At 34.1% G+C, this 15,168-nt stretch overlaps 1 protein-coding gene across 1 annotated transcript in view; it reads right to left on the reverse strand.

Moving 5' to 3' along the window:
• Positions 1 to 9,257: 9,257 nt before the first annotated feature.
• The window catches only part of FAM204A (family with sequence similarity 204 member A), a 38,555-nt gene continuing 32,644 nt past the window's right edge, over positions 9,258 to 15,168 (reverse strand). Inside the window, exons 7-8 of the mRNA XM_044662593.1 lie at positions 9,734 to 9,840; positions 9,258 to 9,459 (exon numbers count right to left, since the gene is read on the reverse strand). Coding sequence (XP_044518528.1) covers positions 9,408 to 9,459; positions 9,734 to 9,840 — 159 coding nt within the window. The 3' untranslated portion in view covers positions 9,258 to 9,407. The remainder of the gene's footprint in view (positions 9,460 to 9,733; positions 9,841 to 15,168) is intronic.

Consider the following 15,168-nt stretch of genomic DNA (forward strand, 5'->3'; position numbering starts at 1 on the left):
TTACAGTGGCTCTCTTTGTGGTAGCAAAGAAATGGAAACTGAAGAGATGGCCATCAATTGGAGAATCACTAAACAAGTTGTGGCATATGATTGTGATAGAATACTACTGTTCTATAAGAAATGACAAGCGGGTTAATTTTGGAAAAACATGGAAAGACTTACATGAAATTATGAAGTTAAATAAGTAGAACCCAGAGCACATTATATCTAGCAACAGAAATACTGTTTGAAGATATGAATGTCTACCTCCAGAAAAAGAACTGATAAATAGAATTAAGATATAATTTTATATATACACATATCTTTTTATCAAATGATTCCTTCGGTAATGGGGAAAGAGTTAACTGGCTATTTTGATGTAATAAACAAATTTTTAAAAAGAATGAGCAAAATTCAATAAGGACTAAGGGGAAAGAAGGGAGTTATTCCAATTAAGGGGACAGGATAAGAAAAAATACAGAGGTGAACTTTGCATGCCTATTTATGGAATAAGCAGCATATAACATGGAATAAGCTTAGCTGGAATAGAAATGTTATCTATGCGGGGCAGTTGGGTGGTTCCGTGGACTGAGAGCTAGGCCTAGAGATGGCAGGTCCTAGGTTCAAATAAAAAAAAAAAAGACCTCAAACACTTCCTAGCTGTGTGACCCTGGGAAAGTCACTTAACCCCCATTGCTTAGCCCTTACTACTCTTCAACCTTGGAACCAATATATAGTATTGATTCTAAGATTCTAATCCTAAGGGTTAAAAAAAAAAAAAAGAAATGTTATCTTTATAAAGCAGGTTAGATTTTTTTTTTTAATAAAATCCATAAACTGGTCTCTCTAGTGTAGGTCTTACTCAATTTATAAGTCATTTGGCTTTCATGACATCAGTGTTTTTCAAATCAGCTAGGTCATTCATGGAATCAAATTCTCATGACTTCTTGTTGGGGAGCTCTGGTCTAAGAGTTATCTATTTTTTGCATGTATTTAGGCATAGGGCCATTTAGAAAATTAACAAGTTCGATACACTGGCACACATACACTCACACACAAAGTCTCTTTGACTTAACTATCATTTATAAAACTTTTAAGCCCAGAGGGATTTCCAGAATTTAGGAATTAGTATTTTTTAGAAGTTAAACAAAAATCATGTACTTTTTCTAAACTCTAGTTTGATATGAAGAAAGTAGCTCTTAAATCTCATAATTTAGTGATTTTTATTGGTGCTTTAAGTTTTCCTTTTTTAAAATGGAGATATTACTTTATCTGTTTCCTACCCAGTTCCCTAAGTGGTTGTGAAAATAAAATGGTATAGTTATGAAAGCAAATTCATTGAAGAGGCAAAATACTTTAATTTTAATTTTCTAAAGCATCTTCCAGTACAATCCAAATTGGTAAGTGGGTCAGTTATGACTTCATGCTGACCATCAAGCTATTCGTTTTAGAAACAACACACCCTCTAGAATTTAAGTGATATCAAACTACTTGAGAAAATGCCAGAATCTAGAGATGAGTGCTAAACAGCCATCAGTAATTAAGTTACTTTTCAAGCTTTAGTTCAATGAACAAGTATTACTGGACAGACACACCTTTGCAAATTAAGGGTTGGGGAAAGATGGTCTCACTCTATTCTTATGATAGAGAAGACCCCACTATGACAATTCAGTAAGAGTAGGCCAATGATCTTGAGAAGTGAAGGATGAATATTCAATCTTGCAACACTTGTTTGCTTGCAGTCCATCCATAGAAGAGAAAAAGGCAAAAGAACACTATTCTAGTCAAATATCTTTCACCCTTTTCTATGTTGTGGTCCTACAATATGAAAATAATAGTGATAATAGCTATGATTTATATAGTCCCTACTATGTGCTGGGCACTATGCTAAGATGTTTGAAATATTATCCCTGCTCCTCAAATCTTACAATTATCAGTAAAAAATATCATTATTGTCAATCTGTTTATTGACTTTTTATAGGTATATCCAACAGCATGACCAATCGTAATAACACTGAAAGGATAAACAAACAGTAAAGTCTACACTTTCGTGTTAGTGTTGTGCTTCCTTGCCTCTTGCACCTAAGATTTTAATGTAAAAATATTAAGTTGAATCAAAGGAATTGTTTCCTTTACTGGATGTCTGTAAAGGTTCATTTAGTAATGTTGTGAGGAAGATTATTTAGTTATTAGCTTAGTATTAGTATTAGACCTAACAGGAAGGGCTGGAGAATTCCAAGATGGAATGAAGAAGCAGGAAGTGTTTTTTCTTGCTCACTGGGAGAGACTCCATGGTGGTTGGGGCAAGCTGCAACTGACCCTAGGAGACACCAGTTTACCAGTGATCCTATGGAAAGACCGTCCCCTACTTGTGGGAGATTTTGGTAGAGACTACTAATCCCAACCTGAGTTGCAGGTCAATTTGGGCTAGGTCAGTTCCCAGAATCTACCCACCTGGAAGAGTACAGCAGGTGGTCCTGGAGGAGCAGAAACATCACTGGAGTGAGTCTGGACACTACTGTGAGGATATCCACTTCAGACTTTGCTAGTCTTGCTTAGGTCTCAGTTAGTGTAGATAAGTTCCTTCCCTGACCCTGGGTTTGCCCTTAGTCTGAAGAGTGCAGTTACCCCTATTCCCATCCTTTATCTTAGTTGTCCCTGATTAAAAGTGTTATTAAACTCTTGTCTTTGCTTGCTGGTTTCCATAGGCCTAGTCTTGATACTGCAGAGTGGCAGTTGGGCCTAACTGCCACTTCAGTAACAGTTACCTCCTAGTAGTTAAACCTGGTCTCCCAACCTTGTTTGGTCCTGTCATCTGTCATTCCTGTCACCCTCACATCCTTCTGGACCCACATTTTAATATTTAAGTCTACTTCCCTGGTTATTCTCCATTACAGTAAGTATTTATAAAATGCCTCCTAAATGCCAAGGATCTGCCCTCAAATTTATATGCCACACAGTCAAGACAAATACAAAATATATATAAGAATCAATACAAAGTGTAATTCTCAGGGGCAAGGACATTACTACCTGGGAGGAAGCGGAGAAAGCCTCATGCAAAAGGCAATACTTGAGCTGAGTCCTGACAGAAGCTAAATATAATATATGTGGTGGAAGAGAGGAGGGGGAATGCATTCCAGGCAGGAGGAAGACCCTATGAAAAGGCATGTAGGCAGGAAATGATATGTCATATTTGGAGAATGGCAAGAAGGCTTGTTTGGTTAGATCATAGCATATGTGACAGGCAATGTGCAGTAAGCCTGGAAATATAGGCTAGAATTGGATTGTAAAGAATAAGCAGACTTCTGTACTGGCAGCACTGCAATGACACAGGACAGCTCTGAGGGATTTATGGTAAAGACGCTACCCACATTCAGAGGAAGGACTGCAGGAGAGGAAACAGAAGAAAAACAACCGCTTGAACACATGGGTTGATGAGGACATAATTGGGGATGTAGACACTAAACGACCACAACTATCAATAATATGTAAATAAATCTTGATTGATCACATATGTTAACAGTGGAAATGTGTGTTGGATATTGGGGGGGGAGTTGAAGGGGGGTGAAGGGGGAAGTAAAAACAAGAATCATGTAACCATGGAAAATGTTTCTAAAAAAATAAAATATTGGAAAAAAAAAGAGTAAACAGAGTCAATTTGGTAGTTATATGAAGAATGAACTAGATTAGAAAGAGATGGAGGGAGACCCAGTAAGAGGCTATCATAATACTCTAGTCAAGAGGTGATGAGGGAGGGCCTGAACTAGGGTGGGTAGTGCCAGTATGGAGAGAAAAAGAAACTGATATGAGAGATATTGTGGAGATAAGACAAGATTTATGAGGGAGTGAGAAAGAAGAGAGTTAAGAATGATTCTGACATTGTGAACCTGGGAGACAAGAAGGATGGTTCTATCTGTATTTATTTCTGCAAGTAGAGAAGTCAGAATTTTTGGGAGGGAATGGGGGGAAAGATAATGAGTTCTGCTTTAGATGTTAGATTTAAGATGCCTATGGGGCATTTGGTTGGAAATGTCTAATAGGTAGTTGGTAATATGGGACTAGAACTCAAGAGAGAGAGGAAGACTGGATAGAGATCTGGGATTCATCCGTATAATTGAACCCATGGGAGCTAATGAGTTCAGAGACTGAAGAGAAAGAAGGGGGCCTAGGACAGTGACCTGAGGTAAACCTATACACATAGAAGGCAAAGCCTAAATGACAGAAAAAGAGAATAACTAGAAAGAAATAGTCAGAAACAAAGAAATAGGAGAGAATATTGTTAGAAAAACCCAGAGAAGGGAGTGTATCTTGGAGAACATGGTGATGGTCAGCAGTATCAAATGCTGAACTAAGGTTTAAGAATTATGAAGACAGAATAAAAGACAATCATTGGATTTTTTCAATTAAGAGATCATTTTAGGTAGAGAAAAATCTTTCAACTTAAAAAAACCTTTAAAACATAAATTTCTAGTTTCTGAAAAAAATACAATGGTGGAGTCACAAAATAATGCCCTGGAAATAGGACGTTACCATAATTTCACAAAAATACATGATCTTCTTATTTTCTAAATTAAATGGCATTGATGGCATAACATTATTTAAAGTTGAAAATAATTTTGTGCTACATTTATGGATCACATTGTTTTTTATAAAAGCACTTTCAGATCCATTATCATATTAGAAGGCACTGATGCCATAAATACTCAGCACTGGTTCAATCGACATTCAGTTTTGGAAAAGATTTACGAGTACATACTTTGTCCAAATATTACTATTTGTTTCATGAAAGTCATGGCTAAGACTTTAGTAGAGTGTAAATTTTAAGCCAGCAAATAAACAGTTGGCTTGAAAAAAATACTAAATTGACATGCAAAGCATTTGTTGTTCTGCCAGATACTAAAAATAAAGGTGACTTATGCCAACATGGAAAACTTGAAGCATTTTAGTTGGTTCCAGAACCTTTGACAATGAAGGTATCATAAATTTTTTCCCTGTATATGACCTGTCCCAAATGTCACCTATTTCCACAACCTTCGATTTATCATTTAAAAAGGAAAATAAATTCCACAATAAAAATATCACATTATTTTTAACACCAGCTTGACTTAGCAAGAATTTTAGGGATGTCGGATCTGTATTATAGGAATTTCATGCCATTTTTCTGTAGGCAGGCTATGAAATTTTGAAGCTTTTCATCACTTGGAGACAGTGAGGTATAGTTTTAAAAAACAAACACAAAAGTGTTAGAATGGGAATTATACAATCTAGAATTCAAATCTCAGATCTGCCTCTTATTTTTTATATGATCTGCTGATTTTGCTATGTCACTGAACTTCTCCAAACCAGTTTCTTCATGCCACATGAAAACAAAAAAATAACATTCGTACTGCTTTGCCACAGGTTTTTTTTTTTAAATGAGTATTAAAAGACATAGCAGATGCATAAGACTTTGTAAACAAAAATATGCAATTTATATTCATGTATTATATAGTCACTTTAAACTTCTAACACTAAACTTCCTTAGTATTTTATAAGTGGGACAAAGTTTTACCACACAAAATGCAGTATCAAATAATATACTATAAATGAGGGGAAAAACTTAAGAAAAAGATATTGAAGAAATCAAATTTGTTAGTATGTATTTATCTGAAGCCTTGATATTTGAAAGTTCTAAGTCAATGTCCAAAGTTAAATAACATTTTATTCCTGTTCTTGTCGTTCCCATTCATATCTGTCTACCTCAAAAATAGCAGCATTTAAAATATGGAGTTAGAGATTTATGATCAGTTGTAGAAACCTGTTTAGCTACTGATTTACAACCTTGGCAGTGGTATTTAAGTCTGTCATCAGAACTAATTATAACTGGCCTTAGATTACCATATTCAAACTATCCTCTTGGTGAAAGAAATAGAATGTTCTACTGAAAATCAGAAACATCCCCAGGGCTGCCAAACAAAAATGTACTGCAAACTCTAGTTCTCAGAATCAATGCTGTAAAGCTTGAAATTATTGTTCTTTGGTAAGTTGTTTTAGCCTGAAGTACTTAAACAATAAATCAGCTACATTAATGCCATACCTGTGGCCTGAAACATATTAATCTCAGTTAACAAAAACTGACATTTACATTACTAATTTAACTTCAGCATTCTTGGGGCAGTAAATGTGTATGTAGAAGCTTCAGGTAGTAGAATATTACTTCTCTAGAATGTATCCTTCTTACTGAGAACACCATGAAAAATGTTAATAGTCATATGCGTAGTATGGATGCTCTACCAATCATTTTCTTGTTTTTAAAAATGACTAAGTAAAAATGTTAATTTTTATTACAGAGAATGGAGAGGCAAGATGCCATGGAGAGTTAATAGTGAGCTGGCCTCAGGGTCTGGGAGATTCAGGTCCAAGCCTGGCCTCTTAGCCACACTATATGTGAAGTGTCCCATACAGGGAGGGGGCTGGTCTATCCTGGTAGGGAAGCTATATTTTATGTGGGATGATCCATATGTACAGATAGCTCAAGGAAAGCTTGCTGAGCTCAGACAGTGCTCTGAGTACAGTCCCAGTAGATTAGAGATTCTCCACTGCTGGCCACTACCTTGAGCACCCCTTCCAGCTCAAACACTATCATTCAAAAGGACTCCCATCCTGTCCCTGCTCTGGGATGCCAGGGGTGGCAAGGCTCTGGCAGTACCTTGGAGCCCTGAACTGCTCCTGGGCCCTAGTATCTTAGAACGCTTTAACAAGTACCTTAAAACACAGGACTCTCTAAGGCCCCAAAAGGTAATATGAGGAATTTTAGGTAGTGGGAAATTTGAGTAAATGTTTTGTTATTCCTCAAAATCTTGCCATGCACTAGAGCTGAACTTGTGGGTCAGAAAAGAATTTTAGCCTTGAATTAGACAGTGCCTAAAGGAAATAGGCCTAAGGGAAGGAAGAGGTAGGATAATATATTCTCTAACATTTTCATCAGTACCAGCTTAATGGATTTCAAAGTGCTTTCTCATTATTGTTTTACAACAATTTAGTGAGACAGCAGCAGATGGCAATATCCCCATTTTACAAATAAAAAACTAAAGCTTATAAAGATGAAATCATTTGCTCCAAGTGACACTGTTAGGGGTGAAAATGAACTAAAAACAAGCCTTCAAACTACTTCTCTGTCTAGGATAGTCCTTTTTCCATTATATCATAATTATGCCAAACACAGCAATCTTTTCATTTTTTCCCAGAATATTGTATTTTTAAACAGTATATCTGATAAATAAGAGAAATAACATCTGCTACTAAGGAAAATTTCTTCTAAACAAAATTTTAGGTATTTCTTTACAGACTAGTTCTATACAATGGTTAGCATTACAATATGTCTTATCTTCTCTATTAGACATTTAGAATGACTTTAAATATGAAGAGGGATTCTATAAATGTCATATAATTGTATCCTCAAAGATATGGTACGTATAAAGAGAAAAACTGAAAATGAAAAACAATAAGATGTTCAGTTCAGATTCTTATTCATATAAGAATTATAAAACTAGACCTCCTGAAGTTCTGTTTCCTCAATGAATGATCATTCCTTAAATGGAAGTGCAACAATGACTTTTATGATCTCAAATAGCAACAGATCCTTCCCGGCTGTGTGACCCTGGGCAAGCCTCTTAGCTCTTACCACTCTTCTTCCTTGGAACCAATACTTACTATTGATTCTAAGACAGAAGGCAAGAGATTATTTTTTAAAAAGCAATGGATCATTCCATTTCCCCCAAACATAAAAAGCAATATTTCATTATACAACGGTTTGCGAAAAGTTATGTTAAGTCTATCTAAATAAACTCATTAATTAGAATCTATTGTGACTCCAAAGAACACTGAACTGACAATACCTTCAGCTCAAATAGTCTATTCTTCCAAAAACCTTATGAAATATAATGTGTTAATAGTTATCTGTTAAAAATTCAGATTTTTATATTTTAGGCTTTCTTAAAGACATAACATATATCATCTCCTTGGATATTTCATGGATGTTTGGTTTTTAATTCATATTAATATTCACATAAAGAATCTGTGCTTGGTTTTTTTTTCTAGGGTGAACTATGTATAACTCTGAGATAGTTTAGATTAGATAACTGGAAATCATTCAAAGGAATTAGGATTATTTGGCCTCTGAAGACATTATTAGCTGATGACAATGGTGATAAGCAATTCACTACCTCTGAGAGTTGAAACCAATACAGTGATATGATCTTTTTTTCCTCTGGAGAACTTGATGCAAAGAATCTGTGGGATGGTTTACATGTTCTCTAAAGGATTTTTTGAAGTTAACTTTAGAATTCTGCAATGCTAGCATATTTTCATATATTGTCATAACAGATTAAGATTATATTCCAAGGTATCCACTCTCCAAAATAATTCTATGAGTGTATACTTATAAAACAAAGGGAAAGAGGAATGGAAATAATCCAAATCATATATTTAAAGAATTTAAAACATTTTTTCCCAAATAATGACAAAATTATATTTTTAATATCAATATCCAACCTTCACGATTAATAAGCTATCTAAGAATATCAAAATTCAAAGAAATCACAGAGATAAAAGAGACAATGAGACATGGGTAGTTTATGTCTCTTCTTAGGCAGAATTTAAACCAAAGCAAACTCTATGACATTTTCTATCCTCAAAGCCACTTAAAATTATACACTGACTTTTACCAGGCAGCTCTGAGAAAAACAAAAACAAACCCAACTTTCTAGAAAAGAATATTCAGACAAAGTGTCACTCATATTAGAACTGAATGTTTCTTGGCTGGTAAGGTTACTTTCTCTTAGTCATACTTATGACCAACCTTCTATGTGGATAATTTATGATCATAAATATATATGCTACAGGGATCTCAAATGCTAAGCATTCATTAAATAATGGAAAAGCAAATAATTTATACTACATAGAAATATATTTCTCCAATTAAGTTGCAGCTGATGCCTTAGTGCAAGCAATTCTGTGTCTTACAAGACAGAATATGCTTTTTCTGATCACCAGACTAACCATACATGGAAAGGCTCATCACTTGAAGAAAGCCACCCAAAGACAAAATTATTTTGGCAAAATCAATTTTAAAAAATACTGTTTACTAATGCACAAAAACAGATGTAGTGTAACCCAATAGCAGGTATATATATATATATCAATGATTTCATTAACACTTTAGTACTGATGTATGTACACATTTACACATTATATTTCTTACATTTTATCCTTTAAATATATATTTTCCCCATATTTTTAAAAAAAAATTTTTTTAAAAAGGTTGAAAAAGATATAGAAAACTGTCCTACTAATCTAATGTTTATTTTTCCTAACTAGTATAAAAGTTAGCCAGCTCTTTTTTGAGCAGTAAGATATCAAGTTTTCACTTTTCAAGCATGAAGGCCTAGTTACATATATCCCATGTTGCTTTTGGTTTCCCATCTCTTCTTTGCTTCAAACCTAAAACAAAAAGCACAAATCACCTATTCATTATTAAAGCAATTAAATACTTAAAAGCAGTATTTTTAACAAGTCAAAAAGTGACATGAGATTTGTTTTAATATCTCAAATATTTCACTCACTAGAATAAACTTCATGCAAAATGAGGAAAAGGTTCTACATTTTCAAAGTGATAAGGATTAGATGATGGTAAGTACAATAAAATACCTGGCAATACCTGTGTGATTTACATGGCTATAATACTAATTACAGCTCGAATCTTGAAGTAACTTACCCCCATGCAAGTTTCTTCTTTTTTTGAGTCTCTTGTGAAGTTTCAGCATCCTTTTTAGCCTTTACAAAATTACGGCAAGCTACAGCTTTGGCAATTTTTACTCCAAGCTAAAAGAAGGCAAAGAAAACAAATTTAATTCAAATTATGCCTAATACAAAAGCTAATTGGAACCTAACTTAGAATTCAATTAACCAAAACTTGAGAATAAAAAAGAGATGAATTTCTACATTTTAGAGATGCTTATGGCTTTGAAAATCTTTATATATTGCAATAACATTTAGGTCTTAAATAATTCTCTTTTCCATGATAATCAAATAAAGTATAAAGGAAAGAGTAAAATATTTACTTCTCAATACCGACCCTTGCTCTATATCAGGGGAATCTTCATACCATGTTCTATATCCCACAGTGGTTTTCCTTTATTTTTTTCCTTGCTCATGTTTTTTGCTCTTTGTTACTAACCTAAATCCTCTCCATGAAATGCTTTCTAATTTCAGTTCACAAAGATCTCTCCTCTTTCTCTGAACTACTTGCACTTAATTTTATCCCATTTTGTATTGGTTTCTAGTTGCTTCATGTATATGTCTATCTCCTGAATCAAATTATAAGTGCCAGCTGTTGAAAATGCTTGAGTGATAGTATAGGTCACTCCTATTAAAAAGAAAAAATTCAGCATCCCCCAATATATGTATATTTATAAATTATACATGTTGATGTATTAATATGTTAACAATTATAGGTCATAAATATATATACACAAAACAAATAGCATAAAATGAAATATTTACTTCTAGAGTCAAAAGGGAACACCTGGACTTAATTGGGGAGTGTTACATAATCAGATTTACATTTTAGGAAAATTGTGTTGGCAGTCCTGGAAAAGATGAATAAGAATTAGGAGAGACTTAAGATAGAAAGACCATTTAAAAGACTATTTCACAGTCCAAGCAAGAGATGATTACCTGAGCTAGAGTAGAGGCCATGTGAGAAGAGAGAAGGGACTCTATAGGAAGTATGTTGGAGACAGAAATGACAAGCTTTTGCAAATGAATGGATGTATGATGTAAGGATGTAACTAGGAGGATGGTGGTGGATTCAACAGAAGCAGTGCAGATTTTGGGGAAAAGATAACATAATATCTTTAGCAATTCATCTTAATTTCTTCTTATCCTATTGTACCTCAATTTGTTCTGCCTGAGTCAAAAAGAGGGGCAGAGAATTTACTCACTGCCCAGTGACCCAGAGCTTAGTGCCCATCCCTTGGCACTAGTGATCTGGAAGACAGGATATGAGTATGGTGGGAGGAAGTAGATAGGAAAGAAAGTGGGAATAGGAGTATTACTTGAGCAGCAGCTAATGTTGCTCATTAGACATGTTGGAGATGTCTAGTTTGAAGCTAGATTATAACCATCCTGAAAGGTTTCTTAAGGGGAGAGGCTAAGAACTGGTAGAGCCACTCAGGAGAAGTAGAATAGGTGTGGCTGGTCCACAATGAAAGAAAGGCCTGGTCTAGTTGTGCTAGAAACAAGCCTGAGGATTGGTTTGAGTGGGAAAGGAAGAATGCAATCTCTCTTTCCACCCTTTGACTGATTAATCCCCTTTCTCTACTGCCCCTCTCCTCTTATCCCACTCTACTCCCCACAATGCTTTGAGGACTACTGGTATAAATTACTGATAAAATTATCTTCTTTGGAATACAAATGATATATACGGAACAAAATCTTTTCAATGTACTGTTCTTTTGCATTATCTTTAGACTGATACTCATAAAAGGAAATCAACTGTTAATGGCTGTCCATTAAAAGATAGAAATTTTCAGCATAAAGTTGTCAATAAAAATCATAGGTCAATGGGAACAATATTACAATCAAAATAAGAAGAGCGAAATTTAGTCAAAAGCTAGCTGTAAGGCCACCAAAAAAAGAAATGATGTTTCTGATTTAAGAGTTAGCTGAAGAAGCAGGCCAAGTTGAGTGTACTCAAAAGGCTAAAAATCAATACCATAGGATCTAATATAGGTGCTACATTTTAGCTAAAATAAAGCCAAAGTCTAAAATAATGTCATAAAAGGGTTAAATGATTTTCACGAGAAAAATTATAAATGATTATTTCAAGAAGTCCTTTGTTCTTTGTTCTATTTTGTATTTCCTGTACTTGGCAGACCCTAACATATAACTTCAACAGGAAGATAGTTAAAATTCTAAATAAATAAAAGGTTTTTGGTGCATCTGTCAATAGAAAGGAAACTTCAGAAGAATTAAGAAAATTTACTACCTAAAATAATGCTCATTCCCCAATGACAAGCTCTCATAATCATGGAGAAATAAGTCTGAACTTATGCCTGCTAACCTAGCTACTGTGACCCGATTGTAGCTTGTCATCTGCGTTTTTCAAGATTTGCAAAACCCACTTTCATGCATAAGGTTCACATAAAATCAAGATTTTTTTTTTAAATTTGGATTTCATTCCACTGAATTCTAATGGAACTTCAGTATATTCTACTGTTTTGCCAAGATCCCTGTGGGTACTGAATGATTGATAGAGATGACATCCTATGAAGAAACACTCAGAAAATTTCTATCATGCAACCAAACTCGGTTTAGCTAATAATTTTTGTATTACCCAAATGACTTGAACCATTAATAGCATTTGCCATTAACAACATAATGAAATCTTTTTCTAAGATTATTATAAATTAAGGTATAGCTCAATACCAACATTTTAATTGACAGAAATTTCTCAATCTACATTCTCTGGACCATAAATAAGACAACCTAGAATACATATAATTGTGTCTGGACACGTAGTCATTTGATTTAAGTGTGACTTGATCCTGACACGGTCTTAATACACTAACAATTTAAAAGCACTAAGTTTCCCAGCTACATTAAACCCAATCCAGGATGATACTTCACCCCAAGATTTAGAGTATATGTTCTTTAAGACACAGTATAAACTTGCTTAAAATACTATATTATAATGCATTAAACAAGTATTGGCATAAGAGGGCTCCATTATTTTATAAACTGTGCAAATACAAGAAATTGACTGGGTACACAGATGATGCGTTCAAACACATCTGTTCCTTTAAAAGGTCAACTCTGACTACATTCTACATAGGTTAGTTTAAACTTATTCTGCATCTAATAAGCACTAAAAAAAAGTACGCTCTTTGTTTTCACAAATTTAATGAGACATCTATTTGTCTGGAAAAGGTAATGAAAAAATCAAGGTATCCTTTATATACTTAAAAATGAATATCCTTCGCTTATTTCTCTGCACATTGAAAGGAATGTTTGATTATTTAAAAGATTTAAGATTCTCTGTGGAAGACAGTCTAGGGGCAAAGCATTATATCAGACAAGATGACCAACTTCCAATTTTCAGAATATGAGAACAGAGGCAATATGGCAATTAAACAAATGAATAAATATAGAGTTCCCCCTATACTTCTGGCTAACACTTGTACTTTCATGCCCTAACCAAAAATTCATAAAAGCTTGGTCAGTGGCTTCTATGTTAAAAACTGTTTCGGGTCATTAGACAACTCAATAGCAATACAAGGTAAAAATAAGTAAGAAAATATGAATAAAAAATATACGCAAAAATGTTTTGTGTAGCTAAAGTATCAGCATTTTCCATATAGAACATCCAATATTTTGCTGCATTTTAATTAAGGTGTCTAAACATTATCACAAAGAACTGCAAATTGGTCAGAGCACGCAGTAAGGAAAATTAAGCTCTAAAGGCTTTTTATCACCATATTTCAGGAACCAAGGGTGTAAAATGTTCTAATTTGGGATATATTAAAAGCCATAAAAGGTCTTTCAAAAAGATTAATGGTACTTTGCTTGGATTTAAGATAAGGGCTTTAGCTGGTTGGAAAAGCAGGGCCCTAGCTAGACCCTTGAGGCATTCATCTTTACAGCCACTTGGAAGATTTGTAAAAGCGTCTGCATAACCTCAAGCAAACGCACTGCGACATTTTTTTAATTCCTTTCAATTTTACAGGTTTAGAGTGTGTAAATCATATTGGGTAGTAAAACAGATATAATGGTTCATCCTTGTAACATAGTATAGATTTTTAAAAGACAAACTTTAAAAATCAAATGAGTTTCTCTGTAGTGAAGTCTTGCCATTATAAAGTTTGCTGATAATCATTTGAAACATCTGACTTGAACAGCTTAATCTAGCATAGCTGTAAACTTCTTATCCATTTCAGAAAATATTTTACTCATCTCAAAATTACTACCTTGTAACTAACAGATTTATGAATCTCCCTCCCCCAACCATCACTCCCCCACCCCCCATAGCTTTTGGATACTTTTGAGGCACTTATTTAAAAATACCAATTATCATACTTTAACTTTTTATGGAATAATAGGTCTCTATGAAAAATATTTATGCCATTCTCTTTTGTTCTTTAATTAAATGAAAACAGATGTTTTCTGAAGTAAAGCGGAACCATTATTGGAGCACTTAAAGTGTTAAGGTCTTTAATTTTTATATCAGTTTGGTCTACAATTCCTGATTGTCTTTACTCAAGCTCAACATTAATGTCAAGCAAGTTACCTAGGAGACGAAAGAGATCAAAGAGACAAAAAACCCTCAAATGTCTGATTAATCAAGCCTGCAAACAGCTTATTTCTTTTAGCCTGCATGCAAGTATGAAAATGAGATTCTGGGAGCCGAACATTGTGCAGATTTGTTCATTCTTATCAGAACAAAGCCAGCGGCAGCTTATTTCATGGATCATTGGCACTGTCATCAGTGCTACACAGAACGGGTGACAGCTCCTCATTTTGAGGCTTGAACAAAATTAGCAAAAAGTCGGCACAAATTAGCCTCTCATCTTTTTAGTAATATGACATTATTCATTTACTTTTTATCCAATTTTTAATTTTTTCTTTGTCAGCTATCCCTTTCTAGTGTTTCCTGCATGGCATCATAAAATGCTTTATGAAAACAGGCAGAAAATAGCTGAAGTTGAAATAACATATAAAGTTCAAGGCAGCAAAAATACAAAGGATTTCCAGTGACTTATAACATTATATTTTCTACAACTTTCAAAACTTTGCTCAAATGTTGATATCTTTAATTTGGAATGTCATATAGTTGAGAACTTTCATGCAATTATGAGACAGCTTATAATACAGAATAAAATGTAGCTAGAGAACTCAAAATATACTTCAGCCAGTCTGTAATTTTATAAGATATGTATTATGCTAAATTCATGAGATGTTAAATAGAAGAATCATAATCACAGGGCTCTTGTCATTTATGGACACCTGAAGATGTCCCAACTTTTTATGCAGTCAAATATATATAAAGGAAGTCATCCTTTTAAGTATGAATTATAAGGGAATCATTACTTCCCTCGTTATAGAAGGTAACTTAATTTCATGATGGGATCATATATACATGTACGAGTATAA

The sequence above is a fragment of the Gracilinanus agilis genome, chromosome 2 (assembly GCF_016433145.1).
Source record: "Gracilinanus agilis isolate LMUSP501 chromosome 2, AgileGrace, whole genome shotgun sequence".
NCBI classification, from domain to species: Eukaryota; Metazoa; Chordata; class Mammalia; order Didelphimorphia; family Didelphidae; genus Gracilinanus; species Gracilinanus agilis.